Here is a 15214-nt window from a genome sequence, read left to right on the forward strand (position 1 = left end):
AGGTAATTACCCAGAACAGCAGCTGCTCTTCCACATTTTTTCCTGGCTGGCTGGACCCTAGAGCAAAGCCCCAAGGTCGTAGCTTGTGTATAATGCACTGGGGCAGCCAGCTAAAAGAGAGTTTGGGAGCTAACTCAAATCTGTGCTTTATGTGGCATTGAGGCTGGTACTACTTCCCTTCCAGACCAAAACCACATTTTTCTAATTTGCAGAAAAGTACATTTGGCCTGTGACTGCAGAATGGGCAAGAATTGCCCCAAACCTCCTTTCATGTTAGTGGTAATATCATTTTTTTCCTCTATAATTTGGCTATAATTTTAGCCATTGTCACTTGGTTGAAACATGTTTGTTTCTCTTACACTCAACAATCTTTTTTTAGATGTTTTTCCCTGTGGGTGACTGACCTATTCCCCAGTGATAAGCAGAGTCAATATAAGAGAAGAATTGGCACTTTGGTCCCCATCTCATGGTGCTTAGCTGACTGGACAGATCACGAGGAATGTGCGTGTGATAGTCAAAGGGTGAAGGGACAGTTTTCAGGGTTGTGTAAGTGCTTCCTGGTATCCGAAATGAACTTCTGAGTCCTCATGATGAGGCAAAAACAACCATAAAATACTCAGGAGCCCTGTATCTCACATGTGATCCGTATATCATCACCTTCTTCATCTATGGAACAAATTTATCAGAAAACGATTAATATAGTGTGGAAAGCTGTTGGTGACCCAGGTCAGATTGTGATCCAGCTGTTGCAGGAGGCTCTGTGGGACCCTGGAGGATGGAGATTTTAGGAGAATAGATTGTAGAAAACAAAAAACCACCCAGATGATTTAGCACCAGGGCTTGGAATTTGAGACCAGCAGCCCTCTTCCTGTTTTTCTTTCTATCATTGAACACGTATTAGGCACACATTTTGTGGGCATGCAGGACAGAGGTGTACTAAGATATCACATGTAGAACTGGACCACTCAATATGTCAGTATTGTCAAAACTCTGCCCATCAAAGCTTCATCCTCAGAGCTGCCTTCCTGGTGGAAATTTCCAAGTAGACGCTAACACTGGACCTCCTAGGAGAAAAGACCATGGCCAGGGTGATCAGAAAGCCAGGCTGTTTCTGGAAACATGGCAGTGTTTTGTGTAGGGTGGATTTATAAGTCCAATTTGACCTTTGGTACTTAAGGCAGTTAGTGTATTAGTTTAGCTTCTCTTAATGGCCAGATAATTCAAGACTGTGCGTGTGACAGAGCAACCATTGAGGCAGCCAGCCCCTTGAGGTTTTTCAAGGATGAACCCCTGATTGGGGAACAGAACTGTGCAAGGATGCAAGTTCAGGAATTTAGAACTGGATTCATTTAGAAACTAAATATTTTGAAGAAGTGAAGCAATGAACCTTAAAACTCCAACAACTCCCAGTTCTCACTTGCTTTCTTCCTGTTTGTTTCTGCCAGTAAGTTACAAGGAGAAAAGACATAAAGAGTTTACCACACAGTCCCTGAGGGTAGAGCAGACTTCTCCAGCAGGAGAGAAAGATGAAGCTGAGAGACTGGGCATATCAAGGCATCCGGCTGCTGCATTCAAAGAGTACACTTACCCCAGTGTTAGAGGCCTGGGCCAGGCAGTAGGGTTTTTCTGTTTTAGGACAAGTGAGTGCTGAATTTTTTTTTCAAGTTGTAGATGGACACAATCCTTTTATTTTATTTATTTATTTCTATGTGGTGCTGAGAATCAAACCAGTGCCTCACATGTGGAGCAAGCGCTCTGCCACTGAGCTATAGCCCCAACCCTGAGTACTGGATTTAACCGGATATTTCCCTTGTATCATAGTGGGGGAGTGGAGGGAAGAATCTGAGCTCCCCCAGCCACCTCCATAGGCTCCATTCCATAAGCACACATTCATCTTGCTGGGATGACCCCACTCTACTGCCCAGTGGGGAAGAAATATGTTGCTTTAAAAAGATGAACCCCAATGATTTGGGAAACAGAAACCAGCCAGATGATTTAGCACCAGGACTTGGAACTTGAGACCACTATCCCTCTTCCTATTGTTTTAAAAGATGTGTTCAGATGCCTGTAATACTTCAAATACATGTACTATCTCAATTCCACCTGGGAATATGAGCTATAAAGTTGAGACCAATGTGCTTGAGATCTTAGGCCTTTAGGGATAATTTGTATTTTGGAGTTTTTAGATGAAATTTTTAATTTGGGATTTTTTAATAAAAATAATGTCCAGGGGCTGGGGCTGGGCTCAGTAATAGAACACTCGTCTCACATGTGTGAGGCCCTGGGTTTGATCCTCAGCACCACATAAATAAAAAAAATAAAATAAAAAGGAATTGTGTCCACCTACAACTAAAAAAATATTTAAAGAAAAAAAAAGAATAATGTCCATTTATGCTAGAACATTCTTACAGAGTCTCACTTGACCCTGCCTAGTATGTGAAGGATCTGATTAACCATCTGATTAATCTTCATTGTGGATACATGAAGGTGTAGCTTTGCCCATGCTGTACATGCTACCTGTCTGCTAGTCTCCTAATAGCCATCCTGGTTGTCAGATCAACTCTCATGGTACTGCAGTGCTTGTGTTCACCTAGCAGTCTCATGCTATGTCACAATGCCCTGTTTCATTTGCCTTGCTGTATATCATCATAGGCATTTTATCATCTCATATCATCCCAGAAGAATGGTGAGTATAGTACATGAAGATATTTTGAGAGAGAAACAACATTCACATAACATTTATTACTGCCTATTATTATACTTGTTCTCTTTTATTATTATTGTTAATCTCTTACTGTGCCAAATTTATTAATTAAACCTTGTCATAGGTACATATAGCAAAAAGCATGCATAGGGTTTGGTACTTTCCATAGTTTCAGGTATCCCTGGGGGTCTTGGAATGTGTCCCTGGAGATGAGGGGGACTACTATACTCTGTCACATAAGACCCATACTCTAGTCCATCTGTTCAGGAGGATGTCAAGTCCAATGTTTCAGGTCATTTCTGGCCACTTAGCTTAGAATTCCTGACTGGCCAGCTGAGCACTCTGCCAGGAGCTCCATCAAGACCATCAGAACAACTGGCTCTGTCCTACACACTCCTGCAGGCAGATAGCTCCATCACTAAAGGACATTAGATTGCTCTTCCATCCCCATTCTTCTCTGCCAACCTCAGAATGTAGCAATGTGTTTCACCAAAGGAAAATTTCAGTTCCTGGCTTGAGGATCTGCTCAGCTTGCATCTTGATTCTTGTCTGGCTCATGGCTGCCCTCCCTTAGCTAAGCAGTGTGAGCCTGTGGCCTCTTTAATGCACCACTTGCTTAGGGAATTTGGTAGTATGCCCCTGATGCAAAGATGCTTAATTGCAATTGCATATTTAATTGGCCTCTTGTTCTACCCATGAGGCCCGAGCAAGCTTTGAGACATTTCTAATCTTGAAAAAGTTTCCTATTTTATTTGAGTAGAAACAGTAGGCCTGTTTTTTTGTTGCAAAGGAAATTTTGTAGTTATTCCTTTGTTTTTAATAATATCATTATCAGTATGTATTTTTAGTGTATTGGTTCATCCTCATTATAGAAGTAATGTATAATCCAGAAGAGTGTCATCCCAGTTACATGGGGTGGCCACAAAGAATAATCCTTCATACATCAAGAAAGACACTGTGCTGTTCCTCCAACATCTTTTTTTTTTTTTTTTTAGAACTGAGGATTGGAACCAGTGCTCACACATGCTAGGAAATCACTTTACCATTGAGCTATATCCCCAGACCTTCTTATTTTTTGAGCCAGGGTCTTGCTAAGTTGCCCAGGTTGGCCTTGAACTTGTGATCCTCCTGCCTCAGGGCCTCCAAGTAGCTGGGTGTATGTCATTGTACCCAGCTTGCAACATCAGTTTTCATGGTAGAGTCCTATGAATAGGCAGAGTTTTTTTTTTTTTTTAATTCTCCAATAACCTAAGTCTTATAAATATCTAATCTGAACTTTTTAATACATGTAATATATAACTAAAAAAATCGAACAGTCATGACAAGATTTAAGGGTCCCTAAAAGTGTTTCCAGATAATCATCACAATAATAATGTGTGTCTTCCTCAAAACCCAAAGACTCAGGCTCAGGTTGTGGCTCAGTAGTGAAGTGCTTTCCTAGCATGTGTTAGGCACTGGGTTCAATCCTCAGCACCACATAAAAATAAATAAAATAAAAGTATTGTGTCCATCTACAACTAAAAATAAAATTTTAAATAAAATTTTAAAAAATTCCAAAGACTGAACCTGTTCACATTTCTGACCTCAATCAGCTGCCACCTGTGTTGCCGCCTACAATTCTCAGCAGAACACATCCAGCCCATCCTTCCTGCCCACTCCACACTCCTACCCACTGCCAGGACAAACACTCAGGTCCTAGTCTCCTCTCTCCCTTCCTCCTGCCCTCCCTTCTTCCTTCCTTCCTACATAGGTTTTACTAATTCACTTGAGGGAAACAGAGCTTTTGAAAAATGCTAAGCAGAAGTGAAATTATAGGCATCCCTGGAATGTCCTCCCGGTGTCATTTCTGGGCGAAACACACACATTCACCAGATTACTGGTTTGGAATCCTTGTTGCACCCCTACTAGAAATTTGACCTTAGGCAAGTGACTTAAACTTTCTGTGCCTCAGTTGTCTCATCTTAAAGTGGGGATAAGCAGAATGCTTGCCTTATAGAGCGTGAGGACCAAGTGAGCTAACACACAGAATCTACGTAAACATGGTAAACACCAAGGAAGAACATGAGCTATTATTACTTTTCAAAATCCAGAAATGTTTTGAAGGAAATTCCTTTGGTTTGCAGATACCTTTAACTCCTGGAGAATCAGGTGGAACAACAGGAATCATGTAAGGCCATAGTGCTTCCATCTTGAAGGTACTGCTGAATACCTTCCAAAGGCATAGAACATCAAATTAAGCTTTACCCTGGCTTGACATTTCTCATATTTTATGTAGGTGGTCTTTGCAAAATAAAATAACTTAAGAAAGCACCACAGTGGGGCTGTAAGCAGTGGAAACATGGCTTCTGACCCAAACCATAAAGCAGAGAAGGTTGCCTTCCCAGCCAGAGAGGCCAGGGCAGCTCTAGGGATGGGCACTGATTCTCCAAGTCAGGGGAGATCTTGTGCTTCACTATTCTTGGCATTTCCCATTTCTAGAAGTTCTGTGGAAGTGTTTCTTCATCCTTGTGCCAGTCATTCTCATTTATAATATGAAGAATGAAAAAAAATATAATTTTACCAGTGAGTCTCAGTTTATTACCTAACGATTTTAGCAGTATACTCTAAACAGCATAACTAACAGCTAGATAGAGCTACCATTTGGGTTTCCCAAATTGAGTGAAGCTAAGAATAGTACTCTTGCTTTTATTCAACCCAATGAAATCCTTTTTTTTTTTTTATTAAAACATCTCGACTGTAAATACCTGAAGTACATCTTTGAAGATTTCCTTTGAGGATTCTCTGACTGGAGGCCTTCATAACTTTAAAAAAATATATAAAGCTGGTACTTCCTCAAAGACTTCTGGGTGCAATCAAGCATGTTGACAGGCATTTTGAAGAGGCCCTCTTTGCTCACTGTGATGGGGAAGCCTGACCAGGTAGGTTGGAAATTGCCTGGTATAACACTTTTAGGGAGAGTCAGCTCTGAGGGCATGTGGTATGGACATGGGCCTCCCTACACGGGGTCCATGCTATGCTCCAAAGTGGGCCCTGGGCAGAAGACAGGTCACTCGGGACTGGTTCCTTGGGGGCTGGCATTTGCTCTGTAGCCTCAACTGTTACATGAATTAACCTTTTGGAGAATTCCTGGTGAATCTGCCCCTCTTTTTTATTGTTATTTTAGTTGTAAATGTATCTTTTATTTTATTTGTTTATCTATATTTCTATTTATTTATTTATTTATTAATTTATATGAGGTATGAGGATTAAACCCAGGGCCTCACACATGCCAGGCAAGTGTTCTATACCACTGAGCCACAACTCCAGCCCCTGAATCTGCCCCCTCTTATCTGAAATCTTTCTAATTATGTGTTCAAGTGTCATCTTGGAGCAAAACATCATCTCCATGGATACTCAGCTTGTTCCCAAATAAGTAGTCGCTGCCAAGAACAGGTAAAACAACGACCATTATGTATTTTCTGTCGAGTAGTGTGTAAAAGGACTTTTTGTTTTCATGAATGAAAGTAAAATAAATCTGTCAGGGCCCTACACAGAATTTTACTGCTAGTTACCAAGAGTGTGTTTGACTTGGACTGGATTTTTAAACTGTTTTTAAATAGAATTTTACTTGAGTTTTTAACTGTAGTTAGACTAGGCTGACAGTGAGACCTCATCACTATGGCTTGAGTAAAGCTGTGATATGTTTTCAGGACAAACACGCATTATGTCCCTGGGAAAGACTCCCTCACCAACAAGGACAGTTATTTTATTTGGCTGTAGTGGAAGGGTAGGAAGATTAATCAGGGAATTAAGCAGGTACGTTTGACTTGGTTTTGATTTCGGATCATTCTAGCATGTGCATGAAAGATGAGCTGTGGTGCAGGCAAAGGGAAGCTGGAGGAGGGACCAGTTTCCGCCACAGCAGTGGCCCAGGCAAGCAGAGATGGGGCTGTGGGCTGCTTGGGGTAGACAGGGCTGAGGATGGGTTCACAGAATTGATCAACGGGATGTGGTCCTGGAGAGGAGTGCAATGCCAAGCTTGAATCCCCAGTTTCTTACTGGCATGGACACTTCGCACAGAGGAAGGTAACCTGGGGTAAAAGCAGATGTTCAGAAGAAACAACGCCTATCATTTTAGACATTTGAAGCACCTGGGACTTCTATTTGATGGAGAGTCAGCATGTGGGTGGAAATGGAGCTAGAGAGACTGGGTAGCAGTGGAAGGACAGGGAAGAAACAAGGCCACATTGAAGGCCACCGTCACTTAGTGATACAGGTGAAGCAGAGGGATCTAGGAAGGAGATGAGAAAGAAAAGAACTAGGAGATAATGGAGCCCCACAGGCCAATGCAGGGTGATTTAATTTAAATCACTTCCACCTACAGACACAAGGCCTCAGTGCCTGCTGAGTCCCCCCCAAGAAGTGGTTTCCTGGGAGTCTTTGCAGGATTGCCCCGGCATCTCGCCCACAGGATTCTCAGGCTTCTCTGGGTGAGGTACTTTCCACTGGGCATGGTGGACCATTCTCCAGCCATGTGGCCATGGCTCTTCCCCACTCTGCCATTCCTAATCCTGCTCTACTGGTGGCCACCTGAGCAATCAGTGCCCTAGAATTTCACAGTGGCCTGTGACGGTGAGGATGTGGTTCCTTCCCTTTAAGTCATAGTGTCCTAGAGAGAGGTATGTTATTTTTTGGAGGGATTCTCAAAGCTTGGGGTATTCATTGGGGGAAGATTCTAGAAGCATCCACTATACTATTTAAAATCCTACTTCTTTCCAGTGAATCTGTCTTGCTTCCTGAATAGTTTGTCTTGGTTCCTTTTCTCAGAATATGCTCTTCTGCATGGTCTGTGTGAGTGACTTCTGAGGGAAGACACTCCCATTGCCTTGATATGCCCAGAGCCACTGAGCAGTGGCCCTGGCTTGCATTCCATCTCACGGGCTCCTTGGACCCATGGTGCCCTCTGTCATGCTATTCTGTTACTCATGGACACTAGGAACCACACGGAGCAAGCTGAGCTCTTCTCCACACAGGACAGGGCTGGGGGTGGGAGAAGGGCCTTGTGCTTCTCTGCCAGACACTTCCCCTGTCACAGAACACCATGGGAAGGGAAGAGTGGGGGAAGGGAAGATTTGGAGATGGGAAGAGCAAACAGCTCTTTCCAGAGGCATGGTCGTGAAGGAAAAGAAAAAGGACAGTTGGTGACTGTCACACATCATGAAATTTAGGAACTTTGGGTCCCATGTTTTAAAGATAATTTAACTTGTGTCTTTGATTTACTCTCCCCTCTGTGTGGTCCAGTTGTTTTCCTTTTGTTGTTTTGTATGAGCCCACATCAAATAATATAGTGACATTCCATGACTTGCACCAGTCCAAGTGCTCCAGCCTCAGCCACTTGGAACTCTTCAGCCTGTGTTCCTGTCCTGGGAAGGAGGAGTTGTCAGCCACAGGTGGAGGTGGTTGGATGGAGGGCTGGACCCTCAAGCAGGAACAGGGTCTTTAGCCCCAAGGAAAGCCAACAAGAGAGCAGTAGCAACAGGGCCCCATGGGGCTTTGGTTTGTGTTAGCTGTCACTAGGAGTGGACTTGCCAGCTGCCCAGTGGGCTCACAGGAGTAGAGCCTCTCTGGCTGTCACGACCAGCCTCTTCTCCCCGCACCTTCCCTCTTCCTCTCCGCTGCCCACTCAGACCCCTGCAGCCTCTGCCTCACTTGCCACTGTGGAAACAGCTTCGATATTGTTCAATTATGTTTTTTTCAATTGGGATATAATTCATGTAACATGAAATTCACCATTTTAAATTGATCCATTCAGTGGCTTTAATATTTTCACAATGCTGTGTCCCCACCACTACCTAATTCCAGTACACTTTAGCTTTGATCTCTTGAGCCCAGAAGATAAATGAAAGGGGGTGGACCTCATCAAAAGAAATAAAAATTCCCCATACAGAGGATCCACAGTTTGGTGAGCAAATCCCCTCATTTTGTATTTTCTATTTGTAACATTTTTTTCCCCTTCTTGGGGGCTATAAAATTGTAATGAACTGTTTTGCTTTGCTGGCATTATTTATTTATTCCATTAATTCTGTGTATTTAGCATCTCTTCTAGGCCAGGTACTCAGTGCTGGCAAGAGGTAAGTAAGACGAGGTAAATAAGCGAACGAGGCCCCTGTGCTCTGGGATTTGTAGTCTAACAGGGACCATAGATAGTAATCTAGCAATGATTATCACAGGGGTAACAGAAAGACCCCAGTCTAGGGGTCAAGTGCAGTTTCCCTGAGAAAGCAGTAAGGTGAGAGCTGGGGGTAGAGCAGGCTTAGCCAGGGAAGGACAGTGTGAGTGTAGCTGAGGCAGGAGGAGGACACCTGAGTGTGGACTGGGCAAAAGAAGCAGCCTTTGGTGACACCTTCATCAGGAAAGAGAATGCTGGCAGTTGGGACCCAGAGGTATAGGGTGGCTGAAGCATTAGAGCTGCAGGGGAGTGGAGCAAGATGGCTCCAGGTGATGGAGGCAGGGGGTATCTTGAACCCATGTTGATGATTTGGGATCTTATCTTCAAAATGGGAATCTACTGGTGGGTTGATGGTGGGGATGATAGGATCAACCAACTGTGTGGAGACCAGCTGGGATGTCACTGTAGGGTGGGAAACCATGGTTGCTTGGGTTATGATGGCAGCCTTAAGGTTGGAGACGAGGGAATGGATTTAAGAAGTGATTAGGAGATAAAATAGATGGAAGGAGAGTGAAATCTTATTTATTTTCTTATTTTAGTTGTAGGTGGATACAATACTTTTATTTATCTTTTTTTATGTAGTGCTGAGGATGGAACCCAGTTCCTCACATGTGCTAGGCAAGTGCTCTACCACTGAGCCACAACCCTAGCCCCAGAGAGGGAAGTCTTAAGGGTGACTTGAGCAGGTAGGTGCAGGGAAGACAAGGAACTCCGGTGAGAAACAAGTTTAGAAGGAAGGATCTTGTGTTCAGCTTGGGAAAAAAGGAGACAGGAAATTGCTATTAGACAGGGATATCTGGCAGTTCAGAGGAGAGGCAGAGGGTAACTGAAATCGCCCTTCATACCAATGACAGCACCAGAGATACTTACTGGGTGGTCATTACCTGTCTCTCCTCCTAGCTCAGTACTTCTGGGCCTTGTTGTGCCCACTCCTAGACCATGTTTGCCCTGATCTTTCCAGTCCTGTCTCTCTATGTATACAGTGGCTCTCCTTAGTCTCCAGCTTGAGAGTAGCCCCGTGTTGCTTATTTTTATATCCTTAGCATTCAGGAGCATTTTAGAAACCCACCAGGTATTCAGATGATGGATGACTGACCAGCAGGACACACGAGTCAACGAGTGGGTTGGAATCTACACACAGCATACGTTAGAAATAGTGGTGGACATCAGTCTTTAATTTTGTAGCACCCATTATTATAGTTATAACAATCCTTATTTAGAAGAAAGACAAAGTCATACAGGAGATCAGAACGTAGGCAGCTTTAGAAGTACAGTACAAAGGAATATATAAACAAAGCTCCCCAAGACTTGGTAGTTCAGAAGCACCACCTTCATTATTGCAAATGTCTTCCTTAAAGCTTTGGAGGACATGCTTCAGAGGACTGTGGTCACTGGGATGTCACCTAAGAGCACAGCTTAGCTCAGGAAGTACCAAAGAAGCCGTCCTCTTATATTTCCAAACAAGCTGACAAGCCTAGTCATTTCATTTCATGTTGCATGGTTGATGGCTTAGATCTCTTCAGATCAACTGTGGAGCTGGATTCTAGGATGCACCCTGTCTAGACACGGCCCTAGATCCATGACCCTCCACGCCACGGGGAGGAAGAGAACAGACAGGCTCTGCTTTACTATGGTCCTTCCTGACCAGTAGTACCAGCTCACAGCCCCGTATCTTGGCCACAATGCTCTCTAAACCCAGGGGAGACTAGACCCACCCCAGCCATGTGCAACCAAGTGCATGAGGTTTAGGAGGGTGCTGCTGAGTTCCCAAGGAGGAGATGGAAGAACAAATGGGGTGCTTCTCTGTTACTGCTTCCATCCACTCATGTGGGTATGTGCATTTCAGTTACAAAGGCCAAAAATAATTTCAACATGATCAGGCCCAAAGCAGCATCTAAAAAGGAAAGGAAAAGGAGAGGAAATCTGTGCGTGTTCTTGTTGAACGTGTCATGGAGGAAGGGGTGAGACTCCTGCTCCAGAGAGGCAGACCCTTTGCCACTTGGTATCACAGCCCCCCCCCACTCGGGTGCTAACGTGAAAAGGAGAGAGACCCAACATCCACAAGCAACTGACCGTCTGTCTGCACAGAGGGAAGGCCCTTCTGAGCGCTCACAGTCATTCCCAGGGCACAGGATCGCACTGAGCTGAACACAGCCCTGAATGGCAGGGTGTACAGTGCTGGGCAAGTCCAGGGGACAGGAACCCGTCACAGTCATGCTGCCCTCGTTCTGCCTGTCTGCCAAGCAGTAAAGCAACTGCAGTCTTCCTCTTCAGCAAGGCTGCCTGTAAGGCGCCTAATATGGCCCAAACCCAGGCCCAAGGCTGGTGGGAGCTGGCATCTGGAAGAGGCAGGTGTAGATTTTGTACTCCAGCAGAGGGCAGTGCCACATAGGTTTACTATGAAGGACCAGTGGGGGAGCAGCATCTTTTGTCTATTGCCACATTCTCTGTATTATTAAATAATGATTAGTGTCACAAAAATAGGTGACCCCTTCTTACATTTGCCTTTATAGGTAGGAGGTCCTAGGGAAGATTAAACCCTAACAATTTAAAACCTTACTGTTTTAAATACCATGTGCCCCATTTGGTCTTTTTCCTCCAATGTAGGCCTCCCGTGTAGATCTGTCCCTGGCATGTGATGTCCTCTGTGACTTCCCCTACTCTTTTGTGTGGTACTTTGCTACTGCAACCAAACAAAACCCATATTGCCTACAGCCTTGTCATGGAATGTTACAGATGGGAGTTTTAAGAAGAGCCTGTTACTCTAAAAACCAAAAGGACTTCATCCCAAACAGCTTAGTTTACAGTGAGGTTAATTTAACATGGATCCCTAGGACAGAATGAAGAGCAAAGCTGTGACGTGTTAATGGACTGGCCTTTAACGACTGTTCTATTGGTCATAAAGCAATCTCTTCCCTTTCCACGCCCTGTGCAGTGTCAGGGCGTTATGCGATCACAGTATGTGCTTTCATAAACCGACTTTTGTCATAAACCGACTGGTTGTCTGGGATTCCTGCACGGACAGCTTGTACCTGCACCTCAGTTGAGAATTCCTGTCTGGCACTTTCCTACATGACACAGATCAAAGTCACTCTGCCTTCTCTCAGAGTCTGAAAGAACTTTAGAAAATCTTAGGTTATATTTCTCTCTGCTGACATCATGATGCTAATAATTAAAAATCCTCACAAGGTCAATGTTAACAATTCAGATGTCCATATGTATAAATAATGATATAGGTGAAGCAAATTTATATTAATTCCCCTGTTTTAAAAATCCCTTCTACCTGGGCACTTCCTCATGGAATTATAATAGGAATTTTTAAAAAAGAAGATGGCATTAAAAGCTTTCTAGCTCCCTGGCAGTGAAGTGGTGATAGATCCAGGGGTAAAGGTTATTAGCTGCCAGGACTCTGTACATAATGGCACCAGGTAGGGATGGGAGGCTGCTGTACTTCTGACATAGGAGGTTTTCTGCTCTGGAATTGAACACAAAGGTGCAGACTCCACCATCAAGTCTGGTTGGTCTGAGTGCTGTGTCTTGCTTGAATAAGAAGGGCACGTTCAGCCGACACAGACAGTAGCTGTGTTTTGAGATGTAAAATGGCAAGTCAGTTTAAGGTCAGATTGGGGACTGGACTTGAGGCTGAATATTATTTTTGTTGCCAAGGCCCTGTGGGAGGGGTGGGGAGTCCACCTCTTTAGCTGCTGTTCCAAACCACCACGTGTAATCCTGTGACTTCAAGTGGTTGAGGCTTCAGAGGAGCTGGGGACCAGGGTGAGGCCCAGGAAGGCCTGGAGCAGCAGGGAGGAGGCAGGGTGGATGGCACCGTGTCATCCTTCCCTCTGCTGCACTCTGCCCTCATCCATCCCGGGCGGAAGGGTAAGGAGTAAGGCCAACCCTCCTGGTCGCCCCGCCACCCCGCTGTCCTGTGTCTCATCTGCTCCTCCTGTTCTGTCTGCATGGGGGAAGGCCCTGAGGTGAAGGAGAAAAGGGAACAGGGCAGGTTTTCCCTCCGGCCTCCTCTCCCGCCCCTCACCACTGCCTCTGTGATGGCCAGACTGTGCTGGCCATAGTTGGGCTGAGGGGACCAGTTGGCTGGGAGATGGAGTGAGGAAGAGCTTCATGGAGGCATTGGCCAGGCAGGGCAGGCAGGGCATTTCCTGGTCTGGGAGCTACCCCTTACATCCAGAGTGGCAGGACACAAGGAGAGATGACTGCCCACTGAAATGTGGGGAGTTGGTGCCTCACAATGCGAAATAATCCCAACCTCTTTAGTTCCATTTTCCCCCAATGCCAAAAATGAATAACACGTTTTCCCACAGCTACGATGTAAGAGCTTGTCATAGGTAGCTCAGCAAGAACGTACTCATACATCAAATCAGACTCCCAGAAGATCAGAACTCCCCCTAACTAGTTCTGTACAGAGCCAGGATCCTGGCCAACAGTACCCATTTTAAAAGCACCTCATCAACCACCAATTTACCAGAGATTCTATTTTTTAAAATCTGTTTTATTACTGGCTGTTACTTAACTACATTTAGTGATAAGTGACATTTATCTGTAAATCTCACCAGGGAAATGAGCATGGTGTAATCAGCACTGAATCAGAAGGGATGAGTCAGTCTCTAGTAGATTTTGCTACTTAGAGTTTACATTTAGGGGACAGCTGACTCTGCATATTAGCAACCTAACAAAAACCACCATAATTATTAGTGAAAATAAATAGTGGTTCAGAACTTTCTGCTGAGTTAATCCCAATCTTTCTGTGGTACTTTATCAGTCTTATTTACCTCACTTATTTTATCAGGGACTAAACTGAACAGAGTGCTTAACTTCCAGAGAACCAAACAGCACTGCCAACCAAACCAAGTCTTTGCCTTGTTCTCTCTTTCCCCTCAAATCTAGAAAATCTGACCTCTCCCATTACAACCCCTTTTGTCCCCACATTTGCCCTTTCCCTAGATGATCAAATAAGGTCACTGAATATCCTTTGAGCCAAATTTTCTTCTGGTTTAAGGTTGGTTTTCAACCTGCCCTCCCTCCTGGCAGGCCTCAGGGTGCCCCTCTTGGTCATCCTGTGAGTGTCGGCGAGGCTCAGCGGGGAGCATCGCCAGTGAGCCCGGTGATTTTTATTTATTGATTAATTAAGTTTCATCTCAGGGATGAAGTATTCAGACTTATGTAAAAGAAGATGAAGTCAATATTAATTTTATAAAGGTCACAGGTAACAAAAGGGCATTTTGAGTATAATTCATTTTCAAATACCATTCCTGTGGTACTTACAAACGCATGAATTTCTCACTCTGCCCTCCCAGTAATCATCAGTTTGTGTGCTTCTTTTAAAAATACCAAAGTAAATGACATTATCGATAGTCCACATATCATAAAAATGCTTGGATAAAAATGACAGTAGCATAGGACCACATGCTACCGCATCTGTTCATTACCTAAGCACTTTATAACCCAAACAGTAATGAATGGACAGATGAGGTAACATCCCGTTGCTTCTTCCTCTAAGCTTTGAGTGCCCCAGCTCCAAGTGAGCCGACGTGATGACCTGTGCGCGTCTAGACTGCTGGGTCTGGGACTGAAATCTTCAGCAGTATTCACAGAGAGGAACGTTTTATTTTCATCATGTCATGAACCCATTCTGACCCCTATGTGAGCCTACAAAATATTCTTTCTCAAGTCCAGATTCAAATATTAAATTAAAATAGATGTGCAAAAAGAAAGAAAAATCTGCCACCAAAACATAGCCTACCCCTCCACAGAACCACCAGCGTGGGGGAAAACCAGTGTCCACTGTTCCGTGTCCTCATCCAAGCTCTTAAAGAACAGGCTCACATTCTTCGTGACCCACGGATGTCCCAGCGTGCAGAGGAGCACTAGAAGTGTGCAGGGTGGTCTGCACGCCCCCGCCGGGGCCATTCCTCATCCACCCACCTGCGAAGCACCTTCTCCACATCGGCCCTGTGATAGAGCCTGCACAGCTCCATCAGCTGGCCTACTGTCCTCTGGCTGTTGCGGAACAGGAACTCCAGGGTGGGGCTCTGGGGCCTCTGCTCCAGGAAGCACAGTTCATCATAGGACATGCCCCATTTGCTTGCAAAATTCCTCCAGTTCTTCACCGTTGGGTGACATGGATCCAGCTTTATCCTGATCACATCTAGCAAGTCCTGATCATTGAGCAAGTCACTGATGGTGGGGGCCCGGAGCGAGCAGGAAGAGCAAGTGCAGTCTTCCCTACAGGACTGGTCCTTAGTAACACCTGCAGGAAGAAACAGAGTTACATGGGAGGCCTG

The 15214-nt window shown here is 44.7% G+C and overlaps 1 protein-coding gene across 4 annotated transcripts in view; it reads right to left on the reverse strand.

Annotated features, from left to right (window-relative positions):
- Positions 1-10066: 10066 nt before the first annotated feature.
- Positions 10067-15214, reverse strand: part of Edaradd (EDAR associated via death domain) — a 53751-nt gene continuing 48603 nt past the window's right edge. For all 4 annotated transcript variants that reach the window (XM_058575008.1, XM_046432064.2, XM_046432061.2 and 1 more), the window contains one exon: positions 10067-15180. In XM_058575008.1, the coding sequence (XP_058430991.1) occupies positions 14798-15180 (383 nt within the window). In that variant the 3' untranslated portion in view covers positions 10067-14797. The remainder of the gene's footprint in view (positions 15181-15214) is intronic.

This window comes from Marmota monax, unplaced genomic scaffold (genome assembly GCF_021218885.2).
Source record: "Marmota monax isolate L192 unplaced genomic scaffold, Marmota_monax_Labrador192_F-V1.1 WCK01_AAM20220418_F8-fsc00071, whole genome shotgun sequence".
NCBI classification, from domain to species: Eukaryota; Metazoa; Chordata; class Mammalia; order Rodentia; family Sciuridae; genus Marmota; species Marmota monax.